Source organism: Euleptes europaea, chromosome 5 (genome assembly GCF_029931775.1).
Source record: "Euleptes europaea isolate rEulEur1 chromosome 5, rEulEur1.hap1, whole genome shotgun sequence".
NCBI classification, from domain to species: Eukaryota; Metazoa; Chordata; class Lepidosauria; order Squamata; family Sphaerodactylidae; genus Euleptes; species Euleptes europaea.
Window position 1 is genome coordinate 64,502,933 of NC_079316.1, and position 16,662 is coordinate 64,519,594.

Consider the following 16,662-nt stretch of genomic DNA (forward strand, 5'->3'; position numbering starts at 1 on the left):
CTGCTTGTCAGATTTCTCCTATACTGGGTTCCTGTCCAAAGAGTAGTATGATAGAGGGACACCCAGATTTGCTTGTGAAACCTGATGTACAGGGTACCATAATCATCTCTACTTATAACAATATTATTTGGTATTATTCTCAACAGATTATAGATACAGAGGGTGGTGGGTTGAAGGTAAGAGAGTGATTTTCGTATGGCCATGTAGTAGTTTGTGGAGGGTGTGAAACTTTGAGCTACATCAGAGGTCCCCACACTTTCTGAGGCTGTGGTCACCTTTAGAATTTTGAGAGGGGGGTGGTGAGCACTAGGGCTGTCGATTCGGTTCATCCTGAACCGAAAAACAGCCAATTTCCCCTGATTTGGCGGTTTTTAGTTCGGATGGAACCGAACTCAAAAAAGGCGGGAAAACGGGGAGCCGAATTCAGCGAGTTCGGGGTGTTCAGCGAATAAATTCGGCAAATTCGGGGTTTGGCGCAGCAGCATAACCGTCAGTTAGTAAGCAGCATTCTCCCGTGGCCAATCAGTGGCCAAGCTGGGTCTTCTTCTGGCCAATGTCGCGATTGAGTGCATGAGCCCAGCTGCTGCGCGGCCCAGGAAGAGAGAGAGTATCTGTGTGCGAGAGAGATCCCCCTTGGGGGGGGTGCGTGTGCACATTCGAGCCATTCCGTGGCGGCAGGGGGCACATTTTTGGGGGTAGAGCCAAATTTTCAGCATAGCTTCAGAGGACCCTTCTTGCAAGAACCCCCAAGTTTTGTAAAGATTGGGTTGGGGGGGCTGAGATATGGGCCCCGAAAGGGGTCCCCCCTCCTTAATGTGCATCTCTGACAATGGGGGTTTGCAATTAGCAGAGCTTGCCGCCCATGCCCAAAGCTCCCAGCCCCGACAAACAACTGAGCTGTGGGGAGCAAGGGCGGGGCAGGTGCAAAAAAGATGGAACAGAAGACATCCACAGTAAGACCCATTTTGGGGCTTTTCTCTATAATTTTTCTCTCTGTGTGTGGGGGAAGCAGAGTGTGTGTGTGTGTGTGTGTGTGGGGAGGGAGCAGTTTCTGTGGGGGGGGGGAAGCCAAAGGGGGCTTTCGCCCCTTCTGCCTGGGGGGTGCCCCCTCGAGTCTCTCTCTCCCTGGTTTGAGGGGGGGGGGGCTTCAGTTGTGTGTCCTCAGGTTTTCCCTCATTCATAAGATTGGTTAGGTCTATTTTGATGCTTGCTCAAAACTGGTTTTCAAATTGTGACTTAAAGAATGCATTTGCCTGGTCCAGAGTCCGATGCAAAAGGGGAAATTCCACCCCTTCCTGCTCCTTTAGCGTGCCTCTGTCCCTTTCCATGGTTTGCAAACTCCCAGGCATCACCTGTTGCTTTGCATGGTTGCAAACGTGTTAAAACCAGTCAAACCATATGAAAAAGCCTCTCTCGTGTAAATAGCTTTGTATGCTTTTTTTTTTTTTATAAATTTTTATTGATTTTTTAAAGCTATAAATTCTCCATAATTTTGACAACAGCGTAAAAATAATATCACAATCGCAATTATATTGATTGTTGTCTTAATTACCATTAAACATAAAAAATATGACAACTTCCCCATCACCTCCATCTACCTCTTAATAAAGTATTATTAGCCTTCGTTAACATATACTGATCCTAGCATTAATTTCATTCTAAAGTTTCATGTTTTATAAAGTTTTACATTCTGGATCAAAATAAAAAGTAGCCTTCCATTATTCCCAGATCTTGTACATTATCACAATGATTCCTTCAATACTCCCCTTTTCCCCAGTTTCTCCAACTCCACCAGTTCTAGCGTTAAAATGATTTAATCCCTTTATTCTGAAACCTTTGACCCTTTCCATTTAACATAAATTTAAAATAGCCATGCCACCCGTCCACACTGTCAAAGCCTTCCAATCCAGCAATCATATTTAAGTCAATCCTTTAACCATGGTCTAATACTTCCTTCTGTAACTGAAATAAGTCAGTCAGGTATGGGAACAAGATTTCTTTGTTTTCTCTCATTTCCTCAGGCAAGGTGCATATCCAAAAATAATTCTTTCTGGGCTTAATCCCCATCGTGGCTTCAATCTGTGTTCCTTGATCTGCTCTCTTCTTCCTTGTATCCACACGTCCTTCCATGTCTTTTTTAAATGAAAAGTCCATTTCTTGTATGTCTGGTCTCTTTGTCGCCGGCTGGTTACTTTCTTGAACTTCTGTCTTCTTCTTTATATCCTGATATTCTTCCGTGACTTTTTGGGCAGAAGAATCCATTGCTTGTATGTCCATATTTGTAGTCATCATTTGAATTTTCAAGACTTTTATGTCTTCTGTAACCAGATTCAACTTCTGATTACATACCAGTGATGATTGGTCAAGAGTCATCATCACTGAAATCAATTGAGCCATCTGTGTAGAAATCTGTTTTAATTGTTTAATTGTCGCCTCAGAATATTTAGCAAACATGTCCTGTACTTTTTTTTCCATGATTGAATTCAGTAGAATTCCCTTTGATTTCATAAGAGCAGGGCTATGTATTTAGCCAGATCAGGGAGAGGCTCCAGAGTATGTAACTTTATTAAAAATTTGATGGTCATCTAGCAGGAGTCCAGCATGTAGTTAATAGAGAATACTTTATTGTCCAACTTAATATCTTTTTCGGGTTGAAAAAATAAGTATTTAAACTTAAAAAAACTTTTTAAAGTTAAAAATACCAACGAGTTTTACCAGACGCTCTAGATCGGCTGAGCCAGGAAGTATTCCAGGGATTACCTAATCGTAGACCTTCTATCGTCTCTTCTCTATGGTTATTACCTTCAGGAGTGGTTTTGGTGTAACACGAGTAAGACGAATTTCCGGTCTTACGACCTTCTTCCTGTTGATTTGTAGAGCAGTGGAGAGGTAAAGCACAGAGTCTTCCGGTCAAAGGATCCTCTTTGTTGTACACGTGGCTGGAGGACCTTTTTTTCCTCATGTAACTTCTCAAAAGTTCCTCCCTCCCCTTCCTTTAAGAACGTGTCGGATTGGCAGATCTTACATCAATCATTCAAGCTCGTTGTTTTAATTTAAGTTGATCAGTTTGATAAGGCTCCTGCTGCTTTATCTGATGGATCTCATACAACAAAATCATCCAGTTCAATTAAGGGAGAAAAACGGTTACCAGGAATATTTTCTTCAACCCCCTGTTATTCGATGACGCCAGTGAAAGACGAAGGATTCTTATCTACTCACTTGGGCGCCCGGAGGTGAGGCTTTAATCTTAATGTAGTCCTTATGATGTTTATAGGGTGCTGGAGGGTAGAGTCTAAAGCCGAAGTTGCGCGCTGGCGATTTCAATCCCTTCGTGCCCACGGGACCAAACGTCTGAAACTCCGGGGGGCTTATTAAAGCTACCTCAGAGTATTCAGGAGGTCAAACCGCATATATGGCTGCAGGGAATTCCTGCCTCTCAGCCCACTTGCAAGGGCTGGGTTGGGGTGCAATAAAACACCCCAAATCACACGCAAACTTGGATACTCCCCAGGAGCCCCTGGGAAGACGCAGCACTCAGCCCAGCTCAGCACCGGAAGTGCTTTGTATGCTTTTAACTACAGGAATATATTTGGCCCAATTTTTAGAGCTCTTTTCCACACTGCACATCCAAATGGCTGCCAGGAACTAGGGCTTCTGGACAGTCTCCTTTTCCAGGGTTTTTGCAAAAATGTTCTGGGAATAAAAGCTCTTATTGCTAAGTAAGTGTTAAAGCACACACCAAGAGCACAGGAAACTACCATCACGAAGGGCCCATAACTCACCGATAGAACAGTCTGCTTGCATGCCAAAGTTCTTTGCTCAAAGTCTATCTTACCAAGCTAATGGACCTAAGCACGCAGAGTTGAGGGGAAAGGGTCCCTACATGAGACCTGGAATCTGCCTATCTGATCAGAAAATACCAACTAATAATCTGAATCACCATAAGGCTGCTTAGGGTTGCCAGGTCCCCCTTTGCCAGCAGCGGGAGGTTTCTGGGGCGGAGCCTGAAGGGGGGGGTTGGGGAGGGACTTCAAAGCCATAGAGTCCAATTGCCAAAGCGGCCATTTTCTCCAGGTGAACTGATCTCTATCGGCTGGAGATCAGTTGTAATAGCAGATCTCCAGCTAGTACCTGGAGGTTGGCAACCCTAAGGCTGCTTCATGTGCATCCTGCATGCCCTGAAACATTCTTCCAGTGTCACAAGTATGAAAAAGACAGCATCTCAAATTAATCAGAACAGTATGCCTTTGCAACATGGAGATAAAGCTTGTCAATCCAACAAAGTATCATTGAATCTGCTTTCTCAAGGGCATAAAATGTGAAATACAGTAGAGATCAAGAGTCTGAGGCCCTGTACATTAACTGCTGGTTTGTACTGAGATTATTGGAAATACATAAATTCATCTTCTAAAAAAACAAGCCATATCTATTTGAGCAAGAAAGTCATATTTTAATGCAAAATGGCATGTTGTTTTCATGGTATTTTTCAAAACAAGGGCAGGTATGTGCAGCAAAATGGAACCTTGGCTTACCTGTGAAGGTTCCTTCTACACTGAGGGAGGAGTACATCTTCATCAGCGGGTTTTGTTGTTCCTATGCTCAGGGAGGCAGGATCCGAAAAACCTTTGCTTCCGTGCTAGGACTGCCCTCTGATATCCCGTTAAGAGGACTTCCATAGCAGAATTTTTAAGAACAGAAAGACAGATGTGCACCCAAAAGAACAAGGAGCAGCCACTGCAAAAAACACAGCTTAAAACCAAGAATTAGTAACATGAAAATACTTTATTCTAATTCCCCTTTTTTATTATTCCTATATATAACGTATTGTTTTCACATTTTTTAATTTTTTTAAATTCAGCTTTATCTGGACACTTGACATTCTTCATCTTGATCCATTCTTCACCCTGGGCGGGCAAGATGTACTCCTCCCTCAGTGTAGAAGGAACCTTCACAGGTAAGCCAAGGTTCCGTTCTCCCACTGAGTTTGAAGTACATCTTCATAAGCGGAATCTTCAAAAAGCTGACGTTCACTGGGAGGGAGTCTTCATTGATCATTTGATACAACATTCTGGAGGACTCTCCTGCCGAATGCCGCATCAGATGTTGAATATGCATTTATCTTGTAGTGTCTTATGAACATAGAAGGGCTCGACCAGGTCACAGCCTTACAGATTTCTTCCACGGATGCATGGCCATCAAATGCTGCTGAAGTAGCGGCGCTGTGGACTGAGTGAGCGGTAATTCCTAACGGCACTGGTATGTTGCTAAGTTGATAGCACAGCTGGATACACTGTTTGATGCACTTGCTGATAGCTGCCTTTGACATTTTGCAACCTTTATTGGGTGATGAAATAGAAAAGAATAAAGACTCCGAGAGCCGGAAAGGTTCCGTCCTTCTCAAAAAGATGCGTAAAGCTCTTTTCATGTCCAGAGTATGCCAGTTCTTCTCCTTTGGATGAGAAGGGTGAGGGAAAAAGGATGGAAGATGGAGTTCCTGTTGTCTATGGAACTTAGAATTTACCTTCGGGATAAAGGCCGGATCTGGACGTAGTACAACTTTATCCGCGTGGAAGACGCAGAGGCTTTTTCTAGATGACAAAGCCGCCAGTTCCGACACCCTTCTAGCTGATGTAACAGCCCTGAGAAAGAGAACTTTCATCCTAAGGTGACCCAGGGAAGCCTCCCATAAGGGTTCAAATGGGTGTCGAGTCAGAGCCTGGAGTACCACGTGAAGTCTCCAAGTTGGAAATCTATGAATTGTCGGAGGAGAGATGGGCGAGGCTCCTTTCAAGAAAGTGACTATGTGGGGATGCCTTGACATTGGGTAGTCATCCAGTTGGGGAACAACCATTGCGATCGCTGTCACCTGTCATTTGAGAATAGATGCCTTCAGCCCTTGAGCTAATCCCTCCTGGAGAATGTCAAGCAAGTTCCCAGTGGAAATGGTCACTGGATCAGTATGTTTTCTCCCACACCATTTAGCAAAAGGCCTTCCAGGAAAAATCGTATATGCGCCTGGTGGATTGTTTCCTGGCTTCCAGCATGGTGTCAACGACCTCTGAGGTATAGCCCATCTCTAGCAACCTTGACCTTTCAAGAGCCAGGTGGTCAGCTTTAACCAGGCTGGATCTGGGTGTACCAAGGGGCCCTGGTGGAGAAGGTCCTGGACTGGAGGGAGGGACCATGGCTCCTGGATCGATAGCTCTCTCAGTGTCGCGAACCAAGGTCGTTGGGGCCATCGAAGGGCTATGAAGATGACCAGGGCCCTCTCTTTGTCTGATTTTTCGTAGAGCTTTGGAGATCACTGGTAGAGGTGGAAATGCATAAAGGAGACCCCGTAGCCACAGGGATAGCAGCGCGTCTATTACCTCTGCCCTTGGATGCATAAATCTTGACAGGAACCTTGGGAGCTGGTGATTTTTGCCTGTTGCGAAGAGGTCCATGATGGGTCTTCCGAATTTCTCCATTATTTGAAGGAAGGTCTCTCTCTTCAAGGACCACTCCCCCTCATCCACCTACTGTCGGCTGAGCCAATCTGCCTGCTTGTTTAGTACTCCTTTTAGGTGCTCTGCCCTGATGAACGCCAAGTGAGCCTCTGCTCAATTCAGAATTGTTATGGCCAAAGTGCCCTCCTAGAAATAGAGGAAACAGCCAGTGCCCTGGCTGACATAGTCATGGAACCAAGAGTGGCGTCCGCCATAAAATTTACTGCTTTAAGAACTCTGTTATGACCACTCAGAACCCTTTTATTGTCTTGTGGAGTAAGGTCAATTATTTTTCTGATCCACATGATGGATGCCCGAGCCACCAATGCTGCCGTAGCCGATGTTTGTATGGATACGGCCGAAGCCTCATGGGCCTTTTTGATAGCATAATCAGCTTTTCTATCTAGAGGGTCCCTGATGTTGCCAGCCCCATCCTCAGAAAGTAAGCTGGTGGATTGCAGAGCGGCGACTGGTGCTTCAACTAAGGGAACCTGAAGGAGGTTAGGAGCTCAGGACTCTAGATTATACATTCTTCTAACAGCAGTGGGGAGCTGTCTGTTAGAGAGAGGCTTCTCCCATTCATTTTTGAGAAGGTCCTTAAAGTATTCAGGAAAAGGCACAGCCCAGGTATGGGTCCTCAGTCTGGTGAAGAATTCCTTCATGCCCCTAAACTTAGTCTTACTTTTGGAAGCCTCTGAGTCCTCATCCTCATGAAGATCTAAGGCTACCAATACCTTGCTCAGGAACGCCTGATAATCTTCCCCAGCAAATAACTGGGATTGTTGTTCCTGATTTTGAGTCTCCTCCCCCTCCTTGTCTTCTCCTGAGAACTCACTCTCTTCTCTATCGCTAGAAGAGGGAGAAGGGGACCTGTTCCTGCTGGAAGAGGACAATGGTGCCTGCCTTGCTGCCTTAGTTGGCCAGGCATGGTGTGTGTCGCTGGAGCATTCCCCACATTCTGACTCAGAGTGGATGGAAGCCCTGGAACCCGGGGATGAGAATCTGGATCTTGTGACATCCCCACAAGAATGGTTGCTAATTTGGGCAAACTCCTCTCTCAATATATTGTCGAAGGCTTTCACGGTCAGAGTTCATTGGTTCTTGTAGGTTATCCGGGCTGTGTAACCGTGGTCTTGGTATTTTCTTTCCTGACGTTTCGCCAGCAGCTGTGGCAGGCATCTTCAGAGGAGTAACACTGAAGGACAGTGTCTCTGACAGTCCTCTCTCAATGTCTGCCGCATTAAATTTATCAGACTTAAGTTGCCCTCCCCCCCTTCCGCAAATAAAAAATGAACATTTTTAGCATTACGCGGGGTAGTCCCAGTCGCATGAACTCCAGAGGAGCCGGCATCACTGGGATCAAGTTCGCCCTCGTAACCTCTAGAGGCCGAACGGGGAGTTGCGGTGGCCATCTTGTCCGTGCGTGTCTTTTTCGTGCTGTTTTGAATGTCTCCCGGCTGGAAGCTCCGTTTTTGTGCCGCCGCCTGCAAATCAGGCCGATTTGCCCGTTTTTCCCCTTCGCGTCTCTTGGACGCCACTAGGGAAAGCTGTCGGGGGGGGGAGGAGTCCTTCAACTTGCTCCTCGTCTCCTGACATTAATTCCTCTGAAGCCCTATCTCCACTCTCAGACATACTGTAAATGGAGGAGGGGGGAGGGGAGGGGGAGACAGAGGCAAAGACGAGGGAAAACAGTAGATACAAGAGAAAAAGGCTGCTGGGTGCACACAGACCAAGATTAGGACTAAGAAAAAACACAGAAATAAAGTTAGACAGGAATAATTATTGAAGTGCAAAGGCTAGGAAAGAAGGTTTGCTACAGAGCTAACCACAAATGCTGCTTATCCCTCTAAGGCAGGAAGAGAACTGGATATCAGAGGGCGGTCTTAGCACATGTGACAGGAAGCAAAGGTTTTTTGGATCCTGCTTCCTTGAGCATAGGAACAACAAAACCCGCTGATGAAGATGTACTCTGAACTCAGTGGGAGAAAAGCACATACCTATTTCCTTCACAGGACATTTTTTTCCAATAACTTTGACTTTGTAGACAATGATCACAAAACACTTTAAGAGTTGTTAATGTTTGAAACCAACTGAAGAGGCTTTTCCAGTGGTCTTCAACCAGGCCCTGGAGCGAAAGCACATTTCCGATTGTGTCAACGCTCTTGACTTTTCTCTCCCTGACACACTTCAGCAAACAAAAACATTCACTCTGCTAGGATTAGCTCCTGTATAATGCACAGCAAATTTGATACAGCTGTACATCCCTGAATGCACATGATTTAGTCATGAAGAAACTGCACTGTTCAAAACAAGGAACAAGTGGACGTAATTAGCATTCCTAGAATGGGACACCCACCATAAAGCCACCAAGAATGAATCACTGAGGCAAGCTATAAACTATCTTCTGGGATTATTGTTTTCATTTAATGAGTGAATGAGAATTCAAATTTGCTCCTCCAAGAATACTGATATGATAGATTTACAGTGCAATCCTATACAGAATCACTCCAATCTAAGCCCATTGAAATTAATGGGCTCACACTGGAGTAGCGGTACATAGAATTCCACTGTTACTGATTTAATATAAAAACATTTGTCATAGACACAACGATAGACTTCGTAAAATCCAGCCAGGAAGAAAATTAGCAGTATGTGCATTTTACACACAAGAGACGCAAACTAGCAGACACATAGTGTGCTCCATGTGGGCAGTGGTGCTTCATAGCTCCGTTTTCTATGCTGCTGGTTAAGACCCCCCTCCTCTCCAAACTTGTGAGTACTTCAGAAGTGGCCTTAAATTCTGAACATAAACTGATGCTTGTAAACCTTTGTGCATACCTAAAGAGGCTCTTTGCAAGTGAGAAAAGGACAGAGTCACAGAAATATGTGCAAGGCAACATTTCCACGCCATTCTATGAGAAAAGCACCCAAAATAAACATAGTTAGATAACAGTCAAGAGACAATTTTATTCATAAACAGAAACTTGTGTTTCAAGTCATGAAGACCACTTTCATGAAAAGAACCTGCACCAGGATCTAACAACAACACTGGATAAATGTATATTTTACAAATAAGAGTTCTATTACAATTAGGATAAACATAGGTATCTTGACAGAATATCTGGCTGGCGTAAGTTCCCTTACTAAAGGTCACTTGTTGCTTGAAATGCTCTGCATTTTCTTTATTTATAAAGACGTCTCTCCCCCCTTCTGTGACTTGTTTGAGAACTGCACACATTTCAACTTGCAGTGCAACTAGGAAGCAGTATGCGGCTGCCCCCAGACACAGCTTCCTGAACAAAGGAGGGGCAGGGGCCAGGGTGAAGCTCTGGCTTCTGCTCCTCCTGAAAGCTCTGCTCTTCCCCTGCAGGCTCTGGTGGCTGATTGGCCAGCCCAGCCATAGCTGGGACCAACCATCACCGCCCTCTGCCGTTGCCGAGGAGCTGCGGGGGGGGGATTCCTTCCTTTTGCATGCTCCCCCACCCCGTGGCCACAAAAGTGGCCCCAGGTAAGCCTGGGGGGCTGCCGCTTCAAGTTACAATGCAACTTGGTGAAGTACTAATGCTGCCTTTGTGAAAGCCATTCTTCACTTTGCCCTAAGATCATTTTAAAACTATTTCTAATGTGGTGGTACGGTCGATAGGCCCTGTTGATTTACATACCTCTTGCGCAAAGGATTCTGCTCTCTTCCGCAGATTTTTCTCCAATTCAAAGTTTACTTGTAGTTCTTCATATTCTTCTACTGCCAGTACAGACACTATTTAAAGCAAAACAAACAAACGCCCAAACACACCACAACACACATAGCAAGAGGCAAAGATGAATAATAATGGATTAGGAAGGAAAACAAAAAAGGATTTAGCTTTTATTAGGCCATGGATTATGCAAACTATGGCTGCGAGCAGTCATAATATATCCAGAGTAATCCCACCTATGCCAGTACTGCTGTGGTGGCTGTAGTGCCAATCCTGTTCTGTAGTTAAATAACGATGCTAATGTACTAAAGGACAGATGGAGGCTTCCTTCAGTGGCAATAGCCACACAACGATAATGCTAATGAAGGGCCTGAAGGACTGTCTATCTATCCATACTATTCAGCCCACCAGTTGAGATTTGTTTCTCAAGCCCTGCTCCCCAGGCCTTCACCTGCAGAGGTGAGGCAGGTGGCGACTAGTGACAGGGCATTTTCTATGGTGGCACCTCAGTTTTGGAATACCCTCCCTCTTGAGGCTTGCCTGAAATCTGCTTTACTTTCTTTTAGGTGCCACTCTGGCTTTTAATTAAACTCTGGCTTTTAATTAGAGGTTTATCATCAGCTGGGGTGCCTCTTTTATGGACAGTTTTTATGCTGCTTGTATCTAACGGCTTGTGCTTTTTTAATGGCTTGTATTTTATACCATGGTTTTTAATTGTAAACTGCCTAAAACAGGACTTTTATAAAGAAAGCCACTGAAGTGTTCTCTGAGATGTGATAAGAATTTCTGATCATACCTCCATCTCCAAAAGACTGGTAATTGACTTCCTAGAGGCAACTTGCTTGTGGGCTTCCTAGAGGCACCTGATTGGCCACTGGGTAAACAGACTGCTGGACTTGATGGACCTTGGTCTGATCCAGCGTGGCCTTTCTTATGTCCTTATGGATTCCTTCCAGAAGCCTGTCCTATTCACCTGAAATAACATCTGATACTGATCTGGCTTTCCTGGCTTCTGGAAAGATTCACTGCTGGTTGATTTACAGTGTAATTCTAAGCAGGGTTAAACCTTTCTAGATCCACTGAAGTTTACGGGCTTAAAAGGGTATCATTCTGCTTAGGATTGCATTTACTGTAAATTTCAACAATATTAAAAGGCCAGCAGTCTTCTTACTATTGAATTATACTATTCATAATAAAGTGAGAAAAGCAAAAGTGGCCAACTTTTTTTTTAAAGCAGATACATTTTAAGAGGCCAAAACTGAATGTCTAATTTTGTTTAGTTTTCCGTTTGATTTTAGCCATTATGGTAAAGAACTTTTGAATACTACCTGTTTCATGCACCAGATAAAAGCAGCTTCAGGCCTAAAGCACCAGCTTCCAACAGCTTCAGGCCTAAAGCGCCAGTTATACTTGCCATTAGCTTGCCACCCAAAATGCCAGAGCTGCAGCCAGTCACCCCTGTCTGGAATTACTTAACTTGTGCATTATAGCCATCACATTGTACATCTGTACAGCCATCAGGAACACAGACTGGGGGTATAGCTCTCAGCATGACAGCAACTATCTATGTGGGAAGTAACTATGGCCAAAGCAGGATCACTTACTACAGCGAGTCTATTTTTTGGCAGCATGGTTAAGTACAGTGTGTGTTCTTGCCCTCGGATTGCACTGTTAGTGTTAATTACTGTACAGCACCAATGCAGTTAACCAAAGTCAGGGGCAACAGTGTTGGGTCTTACTGTATCTAAGGATAGATACCTCTCAAAAATAAACTGACACCAAGAAAACAAGAGAAGGAAAATATAAAGCACACATACAAACCTCGATTACATTTTTCCAACACTTTCTGCTGCTTATGAATTTCGGCTGTCAGAGCTGCATTTTCTTCCTTTACTTTAATTACCTAGAAGAGTAGGAAACAAACACTAGTCAAGCAATGTAGAGATAATCAGGAAAATAATCAAAGCACTTAATGAGACAGGGAGGAAAAACTACAGTTATCGATTTTCCAGTCTGATATACAAAAATTGACTTTTAATTAAAAGTTAGATACAAACAACACGTCACATCTACCATATGATCATGATGGGGACTTGCAGCAAGACACCAGCTGTGAGTTTCCTATAGAAGAGCTATGGGGAGGGGGGGAATGTGGATTGGGACTGCAGTGGGGGGGAGGCTCCTGCCTTCCACCCACGGCCATTTTCATGACCCAAAATGGCCCAGAGGGCATTATTTGCCCCCATCAAGTGGCTACACATGTACTGAATGCAAATAGCACCCCTAGGAATGTTGCTGGTTAGGAAAATTAGAACATAAGAGCCCTACTGGATCAGACCAGTAGTCCATCTAGTCAGGCATCACACAGTAGCCACCCAGTTAGTCTAGTGTTCCAACAATAGGGCATAGAGGTTAGGACCTTCCCCGATGTTGCTTCTGAATTGAGTTCGTACAGGGAACATGTAGTTGGCTTTCTGCTGCAAGATCCTATGGTGATCACATGATAGATGTAATGTGTAGGTTGGCCCTTACCTACCAAAGTTCCAAACACAGTGTATTCTTGTTGAGGTGCTCCTAATGTATAGCAAGTTCCTGGAGCTTCCTTTTTTTAGCTAACATTACAATCCTAAACATGTTTACTCTTACATATGTTCCATTTATTTCAGTGGGTCTTATGTCCCAATACATTAGTTTTTCACCTAATTTCTTTGTGTGTGTGTGTGTGGGGGAGTGATACCAAGAAATGTGCTTCTCACAACAACAACAACAAAATCAATCTGGTAGTAATTTCCAATACAACTAATTTTAATTCTAGAGAATCAGATTCAATTTTTTTAAATTACAAAAATGTGCCTCTGACTTTTTTTGCACACTCCAAATAAACACAAAGTTAAGGTCATGACTATAACTTATCTCAGCATGGTACAGTGGTATCATGCAGAGAAGGCCTCTACACTGCACTCTCCTTGTTCTTCCTCAGGCCCCAAAAATCATGGAGGAAGGCCTGGAGAAAATCTTGTTGGAAGATGTTCACCTACAACCTCTATAGAAGTCCCATGCCCTAGTACACGACTACAGCTTCACTAGAGGTTTGCTAGTTACAATTCAGGACAACTCACCTGAATCCCCCAACTTCAGGACAAATTACTGTTTACCATACTGTTCTTTCTAGATGTCTGCAGATAATTATATAATTGAGGAGAATAGAAATTTGGGTGATGAAGTGTCCTATAAAAAGGGTCTCTTTCAAAAAAAGCCGCACATAACTATACAAAAGTCATTCACATGGCAAGTAAATCTATTCTGTTGGATAGCAATTAATGTCACATATGGATCATTATATTCTAAAAAAGTACATTAAGAAAATCCAGACAACCTCTCTGAATCTCTACTACCCTACTGCAATACTTACTTCTACAGCGTCTTCTGCATATTTGCTTCTCAGGTTTTCCAGTTCAATAACTATGTCTTTCTTTTCCTCCTGAAGAGATATAATTTGATCTCGCAGATCTATATTTTCAAAAGTGGTAGCGATCAGAGTTCATTTTACATTTGAGACTAAACACACACAGCAAGCATAGACAGAAAACACTGGCAGAAAAGCCGAAGTATCAGTCATCAAAAGGTTTTTAAATTATTAAAAATGTAGGCACATTTGTGAGGTGTCATCTAACAGACCTTAGAGATAGATACCGTTACAGGTTGCTTTCACAGTTAGTTTCCCTTGTCTAGTCCTTTGACTTAATTTTATTTTTGTTACACAGAATTCATAGGCTTATGGGCTCAGTATTGTTGTATAGGAAGTTAGCCCTCTCTCAGTCTATGTTAAAGATAATCTGTTTCTGCCCATGTAAACTAGAAATGTTATTGGTTCTTGTAGGTTATCCGGGCTGTGTAACCGTGGTCTTGGAATTTTCTTGACGTTTCGCCAGCAACTGTGGCCGGCATCTTCAGAGGAGTAACACTTCAGTGTTACTCCTCTGAAGATGCCGGCCACAGTTGCTGGCGAAACGTCAAGAAAATTCCAAGACCACGGTTACACAGCCCGGATAACCTACAAGAACCAATGAACTCTGACCGTGAAAGCCTTCGACAATATTTAGAAATGTTATCTTTGTTCAAGACCTATTTGTTGGTTCTAAAACCTTATTGGAAGACAATTTATGTATTACGCTGTTCTTAGCCTTGTAATGCAGTGACCCAATTCCTGCAAACATACAGGTAGGTCACAAGCCCCATAGACCATCACCCCATAGGGAGATCTGCAGCATTAAACCATGTGATAAGCAAAAATATATAATATAGGGCCAAACTAGGTGTGACTTTCTTAATCAATTGGGTCAGGGTATCCTCATCCCCTCAGTTAGACAGCAGCTGCAGGGAATTGTTTCCCAAGTGCTGGGACTCCATTTGGATCAGGATCATGGTGTAGAAAGAGAGGGACTTAAGCCTCTCCCTGCATGGTTTACCACCCTACCCCAGAGGGAAGTATTTGCCCTACTGGGGGACTGCATGTGTAGTCTGGGGAGCCCGACCTAACTTGTTAAAAAGTCACATCTAGTTTGGCCCACATTCATGACATAATTTAATAATCTGAAAACAACAAAATGCTCCTTTTGGTCATAGTTTCTTGTGACAAAATCATAAACATAATCATGGGCACAAATATAATAATGGGAAGGGGAAAAAAAGGAAAAGATGAAAATACTGGGATGGATTTCTCAGTCTGTGAATTCAAGAAAAAGAGATCTTTTGTTGTATTTTCCTCCCAGCAGCCGTCCCAACTATTCCTGAAAAGGTTTGTTCCTGGCATTGTGGGACCAGTGGAGACACCACACAACTAAGGGGCTCCACTATTAAGGGAGCAAGGGATGAAATTGCTCAACTGATGGAAGAGACAGAAAGGGCATTTTCCCCCTTTCCCCTCTTCACAACAACTCTCTGACCACAAAGCTATTAGTATATGTGGGTCCTGAAACCCTAAGAAATCAACTTGGATGGGACCGAAGTGGGAAGAGAAGTGGGATAGATCCACAACCATCAGCACTTTCAGCAGATGGATCAAGATATCCAGCCCACTGTCTAAATGGTTGTCCATGCCAACATAACAGCCCTTCTGGCATTATCTGAACTGTGTCACAACTCAACATTTGCTGGCAGAACAGTAAATGGTAGTGGTGTCTCTTTGAACCTATATCAAACAATACTATCTTAGATCATAAATCCTAAAATCATATTCATGTCCTTATTGGTGGTGGGGGTGTCAGTCTGAATGTGCTCTGACCTAGATATCCCAGGCTAGCCTGATCTCATCAGATCTCAGAAGCTAAGCAGGGTTAGCCCTGGTTAGTACTTGGATGGGAGACCAACAAGGAAGTTTAGGGTTGTTATGCAGAGGCAGGCAATGACAAACCACCTCTGAACATCTCGTCTTGAAAACCCTATGGGGTCACCATAAGTCAGCTGTGACTACATGGCAAAAAAAAAAGTATGAATGTGGGAGTAGGGAATACAACTATGGGGTTGCGTACAAAAGTCTCCTTCAGTGCAAGAAGGTTTAAACTTGATGGTGACCTGTAGCATCAGTGTTAAAAACACCCATGATGCAGTCTAGGCCTCTTTTCACAAAATGTTTTGTACATGCATACAGGGAACCTGAGAACAAAGCATGTACATATTACATTAGGATACGAAGGGTCTAGAAGTTTTTCAAATATACCTTTATGAACAAAATACTTGCAACACACAACTGGAAAAGGATTGGGCTCCTTGTTGTATGTGATTTTGAATAGAGACATATGAAACATGAGTGTGTATATATATACACACACACACATCAGTAACTTGCTGCCCATTAGGACTTAACTGCAGTTGGCATACATTGTAAAATAAATCATGTATGCATTAGTCACAAATGATAATGCATACACAGGTCACATACATACTATTTTGTACACAGAAGCAGCGTCCACAGAAAAATTAGTTACTTGTGACGCAACCTTGAAACTTGCCATATCATTAAAGAATAGCCATGTATCAGAATACTATGCTCTTGGGGGGGGGGGAATTACTCACGTTAATGACAACAAAACCAACAAACTCTCTTGCAGAACCACTTCCTTATTACAAAGTAACTTGTTCTACATTATTCATGCTCATTTTTTAAAAAGGCTAACCAATGCTATTCTCTAGAACACTTACCTTTTATTAGCTGCTGGCATTGCACTGACTCGCATGCAACAGGACTACCTTCTGTATCTGTGGATGACTCTTCATCATCGATATTGATTTCTTCAGTAATTATATCTGGTCCCAGTTTTGCCATATACAGCATACTGATTCTTTTCAGAGTCTTGTTTTCTTTGTTCAACTACAAATGTAAAACATTCACGTTGTTGCTAAAACACCCTTAAAAATATGTATGGTATCTCTCTTTTTTTTTCTTAAGTGGATAGAAACATGCCAGTCATAAAGACAATACC

General features: G+C 43.3%; 1 protein-coding gene across 1 annotated transcript in view; it reads right to left on the reverse strand.

Moving 5' to 3' along the window:
- SHTN1 (shootin 1) overlaps positions 1-16,662 on the reverse strand; it is a 95,864-nt gene that overhangs the window by 56,690 nt on the left and 22,512 nt on the right. The window contains exons 4-7 of the mRNA XM_056850464.1: positions 16,382-16,550; positions 13,593-13,690; positions 12,002-12,083; positions 10,148-10,242 (exon numbers count right to left, since the gene is read on the reverse strand). Coding sequence (XP_056706442.1) covers positions 10,148-10,242; positions 12,002-12,083; positions 13,593-13,690; positions 16,382-16,550 — 444 coding nt within the window. The remainder of the gene's footprint in view (positions 1-10,147; positions 10,243-12,001; positions 12,084-13,592; positions 13,691-16,381; positions 16,551-16,662) is intronic.